The 5,607-nt window shown below is 40.6% G+C and overlaps 1 protein-coding gene across 1 annotated transcript; it reads left to right on the top strand.

Annotated features, from left to right (window-relative positions):
- Positions 1-2,079: 2,079 nt before the first annotated feature.
- LOC148014199 (aspartic proteinase nepenthesin-1-like) lies at positions 2,080-5,203 on the top strand. The gene is made up of 2 exons (XM_087666955.1): positions 2,080-3,645; positions 4,675-5,203. Exons 1-2 carry the CDS (start codon positions 2,326-2,328, stop codon positions 5,179-5,181), a joined length of 1,827 nt encoding a protein of 608 aa, XP_087523081.1. The 5' UTR covers positions 2,080-2,325; the 3' UTR covers positions 5,182-5,203.
- Positions 5,204-5,607: the final 404 nt, after the last annotated feature.

Raw genomic sequence — 5,607 nt, forward strand, 5'->3', positions numbered from 1 at the left:
TAAATTGGGATGCCAAATTCTCCAAATTATATATAATCCAAAATGCTTCCAAAAAATTACCAAGTCATGCCAAGAACATTGACATCAGCCCATAAAAAATTCTCCAAAAAACAATGCTCATATTTTGCTAGGATGAGAAAAAATGGACATAGCCTAAAAAAACATGAATATACCAACTGTAACACACACACACACACACACACACACACACACACACACACACACACACACACACACACACACACACGCACACGCACACGCACACGCACACGCACACGCACACGCACACGCACACGCACACGCACACGCACACGCACACGCACACGCACACGCACACGCACACGCGCACACGCACACGCGCACACGCACACACACACACACACACAAAGAGAGAGAGAGAGAGAGAGAGAGAGAGAGAGAGAGAGAGAGAGAGAGAGAGAGAGAGAGAGAGAGAGAGAGAGAGAGAGAGAGAGAGAGAGAGAGAGAGAGAGAGAGAGAGAGAGAGAGAGAGAGAGAGAGAGAGAGAAACATGAGGAGGAATCTTAACATCCCAACCTTTGATACGTGAGAGTGGGAGGAAGTAGGGAAGAACTTAACTTCCCTTTTGATATTGCTTTAGGTTAGGTTCACATAGTCTAAAGTTGTTGTGAAGTAGTCTAGCATTTTTTGTGTGTGAAGTGCCCAAGGAATTCTATCCACTTTTAGTTGAGTAGGGCCATACATATAGTGCACTAAGTACATGCATGCATGGAAACTTGTCTAGGGATGGAAATTACAACATTAGACCCTTAGTTCTACAAGATGACACTTCTTTTAATAAGCACCATCACACAATATTAGGATCTCTATATTTTTGACATACGGATTGAGCCCTAATGTTCTTGGTTGAATCTACAAGTCCAATCCAAGAACTTCATGTAGTTGTAAGAAGAAAATGATTAGGATATAGGGGTATATTAGATATGAAGCTTTGATGGTTCTCTTTAAGCCACTAATTCATAATTTAACTTAGATTTGGTGCTCACATTGGCCATCGTAGTTTCTAGAATAAGAAAAATGGCTACATGACTGGCTATATGCAAACATGATGATAGATTCTTTTGCCCTAGAAGTTGAAAGAAACACACGTTGTATATTGTTTATACCTTGTGAACATTATATATGAGATGCCTTATGATCAAACCTATTTGTGTAGGTTTTTGTCTTATTACACATTGGAGCTTTAAAACTTAATACATATGTGCAAGTGATGTTACAACCTAAATGGAGCTCAAGGGGAATTTGAGAGAGACACATCACTCTTTTTGGACCACTTAACAATCCCATTTGTTCAATTACTGGGGAGGCACTTTACTTCACTATGCAACCCCACCAACCACTAATAATTGTAAAAGTTTTGGGTCTAATAAGTTTTGGGTCAATTCAAAGGTGGGATAACACAAAGACAAAGGAAAAAGTTCGAGTGAGGGGGGAGTACTTGGCCCTTATATATGGAATGTTCATGAAAAGCCAATGTTTAATGCGAAATACATTATTAAATTTTGCTAAAACTCAGAAAAATAAAATTTCGCTTTTAAAATTTAGGGTCATTCTAGGTATAATACGGCCTAAAAACCTACAACATCTAATAAAAAACCTACAAATTGCCAAGATTGAAGGTTTTAATATAAACACTGAAAATTCATTTTTCCATTAACATTGTATACATAAATGCTAAGTGCGAGGAGGGAGTGAGGATCTCACATCTCAGGGACAAGTGCCTGTTAGGGCCAGGTCACACCGTTTGTGGGGTTTCACGAGAGCCCAATGCCCCTAATCCCTCTCTATGCGACCCCATGGGAGTGGGGTTAATTGCAATTCACCCCCCACTTGGCACTAACCCTACTAGCACGGTATGGCCCATATATGTATCACAATAGTAGGATGGTATTGATGGCACCGTATGGCCCTTATATGTATCACAATAGTAGGATGGTATTGATGGCATGTATCCCCACAAGGAGGGGGCAAATCTTCATGTAGGGCATGAAGAACTTAGAAGCATTGGCACTTGTCTCATTAAAGAAGACAACATCAATTAAAGAGACAACGTGAAGGGTATGATCTACTTACTTTCCCTTGTGGAAGGGTTCACGCATTCTCTCTCTCTGTCTCTCTGTCTCTCGTATTTAATTCAAAGTACCTGCGCTGCACAGCCGATACTGCCACAAGAAATGGACTCCCTATCTAAAACAAAGGGCAATTCGCGTCCATAGAATTAGATCCGAAGCTTCTCCTCTCTAAAGGAGAGCTCAGACGTCTCTCTCTCTCTCTCTCTGTCTCTTTATGAAGCAGATCACAGCAGCTTTCCTTACTGCAGCAGCATGGGTTTTCCTGTCCCTTGGCTGCAGCTGCCTGGCCAGCAGGCCTTCCGGTATCGCTCCGAGAAGAAGGAGCTCCGCTCTCGTGCTGGGCCTTGTCCACAGAGACTTCTCCAGCGCCTCGTCTGCTGAGGAGGGCTTTGCCATGGCCCTCCAGCGGAGCAGAAGCCGTTTGCAGCGCCTTGAGCAGCACTTGGTGCAGGAAATCGCAAGGGCGAGTCAGGCAGAGATCAGAGGGGATGATGAGCTTCAAAGAGAAGATACCTTCCGTTCAAGAGGAGCCCAAGATCAAAGATTAACAGGACATGCTCCAAGAGGATCAGACACTGTGGCTGCAACCCTTAATGCAACTTCTAGTCTGATCACAAGAGCACATGATAAGAGAGGACATACCTCTAAAGGTAACACAGGAATAGCTGCAATTCCTAATGCTTCTTCAAGTGCAATCAAACGAGCAAATGAAAGAGAAGACACATCCAAAGGAGAGACCAAAGCTGCAACACCCAGTCCTAAGGCAAGAGCAAGACATCCTTCTTCTGGTTCCACCATAACCTCAAATCAAAGAGCAAAGATTTCAAAGGGACAGACCATAGCTGAAATTTCTAGTGCTAAGAGTTGTCCTCCTAATTTAAAGGCTAATGGTTCTAGGGGACTTATAAGGGGTAAAAAAGATGTCAATCAGCACAATGCTAGCCCCACGCTAAGTGGGAGAACAGGATTTGCAGCTTCTATAGTGGCTGGTGATGGTGCTTTCCTAACCACTTTCTTGCTTGGCACTCCACCTCGAAACGTGACTAGCATCATTGACACAGGTAGTGATCTCGTTTGGCAACAATGTAGGCCTTGCCAGCAGTGCTATGCCCAACCCAACCCCATTTTTGATCCATCCCTCTCCTCCTCTTATAGGCCTGTGACTTGCTCTGATAAGATGTGCCAAGCTCTTAGCCAAAGCTTATGCATGGATGGACAATGCCAATACCAGTACATGTATGGCGATTCCTCTTATACACGTGGAGGGTTGGTCTATGACACCTTGACCCTCATGGATGAAGTAGGAGAGGCTCGTCAAATGGAGGGCTTTGCTTTTGGATGTGGTTATGACAATGTTGGCAATAGCTTTGTTGGATCTGATGGGTTGTTGGGTCTAGGCCAAGGCCCCTTGTCCCTCTCTTCACAAATATCTTTAGAGAAGTTCTCTTATTGCCTTGGATCCTTCATGTCTTCTGAAAGAAGCCCTCTCTTTTTGGGGGACATTGCGAGCTTAGAGAAGAGCAACCATGTTCAGGTAAATCACCAATTTGATAGTTTTCAAATTTTGCATTATTTGAATGAACATTATTGTCATAAATGGACATTCTAACGACGAGTACAACCATAATTTGATTGTAGTGTACAAATCTTATAGTGTGTATTTCTTTGGTTTCTCCACATGCCATGTTCAAACCAAACATCCCCACCAGCACTTCTTGAAATTGGTATTGATAGGATCTATGTTCTATGGATACTTATTAAAAACATATCAACATTAATGCGCCATCATTCTTTGGTGGTAGAAAGCTCATAAGGTCAACCTTCCATTGAGGATAAGTGCATTACGATGAGTTTGTATAAACATATTTGTAAATTAGAGATGTGTTTGGTGTTTTGTTTCAGAAGCATTACGAATATTTAAGCATTACGAAACATATTTAAATAAGCTTAAACATGTTTTGTTTCAGAAAGCTTAAATAAGTGCATTACGATGAGTTTGTATAAACATTCATTGGAAGAAAAGGTTAGGTAACCTAGAGCAGGATCCTTACATATTTAAGCTTCACAAAACTATTAGGTTCAAAAGATTTTTCTAATCGAGTAAGTGGGAGTCACAAGTTGATATCATGACACCTCTTTATAAGGAATTGCCTATCCTTGGTTCATGATAGGGGATTAGAGAGAAGGAGATTACTATGGTAGCTTTGCTATAGTCACTCAAGTGCCACTAAAACCTCTTGGTCTTTTTGAGCAAAACATGACCTTTAAATGATATGTGGTTTGTCATGGTAAATCATGATGTTAGTGGCTTATTGTTGTCTACAAAATTTCTTAGTTCCTATATGTTCTTTGTAGCATTCTATAGGTTTTTATACCGCGCTACTAGCATGCCTTAGGTATCTTTAATAACCACATAGAGTTGCATAACATCGTCACGAATAACATTTTCCTTCAAAGTCATAATAATCTTAACAAACTCCAAAATGTCTTTGTACTTATGTAATAATAGGTTTGAATTGTGAAAGGAGAAGCAACTGACATGTGCTTTGTTTAATGTTTGTAGGTGATGCCCATGTTGACCAATAGTCTACTACCAACATTCTACTATATAAATTTAAGGGGTATAAGCATAGATGGGAGGATGCTACCAATACCCCCAAGTGCATTTGCAATAAAGTCTGATGGGACTGGGGGTATGATAATAGATTCAGGCACAACCCTCACTTATTTAGACACGCAGTCCTATGAAACAATTCTTGAGGTTGTGCAAGCACGATTGGGAGTTTTTCCACATATCCCTCAACCTGTCTTTGGCCTTGATCTTTGCTATTTTGCACTTCCTTTGCGAATCATCCCCACTCTCACTTTTCACTTTGAGAATGCTAATTTTAACATCCCCCCTAGTAACCTCTTTATCAACCTTGGTGGCATTTCTTGTCTTGCCCTCAATCCTTCTCGTGGTGTTTCCATTCTAGGAAACCTCCACCAACAAAATTACCATATTTTATATGATAGAGCTAACAATAAAATCTCATTCACCCAAACTTCATGTAGCAACATTCTACCCTAGAAAAAGAAAATTTCTTTATGAATGAATATTCAACCATGAAGTGGAGCTACAATTGCATATTAAAACATTGTGGATTGAAATTGCATTGAGAAAGGACTTGTAGGTCTCCTTGAACCATGCCATTCCAACCTTCCATTTCTTTCAGAGTCCCCAAATCATAATGATTTTTATTCAAACATAGCACTTAGATAGGTTGGTACTACTCTAGACCGATTGCACACAACTGGAACTTCATGATGGTATTTTTATGGAGCAAAGTGTCCCTTCTACTCATCTTATTCACACAATTGTAAAATCCCTTGAGGACAATGCAAGGGCACTTTCTTCTATTGTGCAAATTGAAAGTAGTCTTCATAATCATGAATGAGGTTCCATTGTTTGTATGTGTGGAACATTGATTTGTATATTTAAATTCCAAAATAAAAT

This window comes from Lygodium microphyllum, chromosome 25 (genome assembly GCF_053477565.2).
Source record: "Lygodium microphyllum isolate KBCC chromosome 25, Lygodium_microphyllum_v1.1.10, whole genome shotgun sequence".
Classification (NCBI taxonomy): Eukaryota; Viridiplantae; Streptophyta; class Polypodiopsida; order Schizaeales; family Lygodiaceae; genus Lygodium; species Lygodium microphyllum.

Excerpts from the sequence above, each read along its gene's own strand:
- LOC148014199 (XM_087666955.1), top strand. The coding sequence starts at position 2,326 with ATGAAGCAGATCACAGCAGCTTTCCTTACTGCAGCAGCATGGGTTTTC. Across the intron at positions 3,646-4,674 it reads AGAAGAGCAACCATGTTCAG|GTGATGCCCATGTTGACCAA; the intron begins GTAAATCACCAA and ends TAATGTTTGTAG.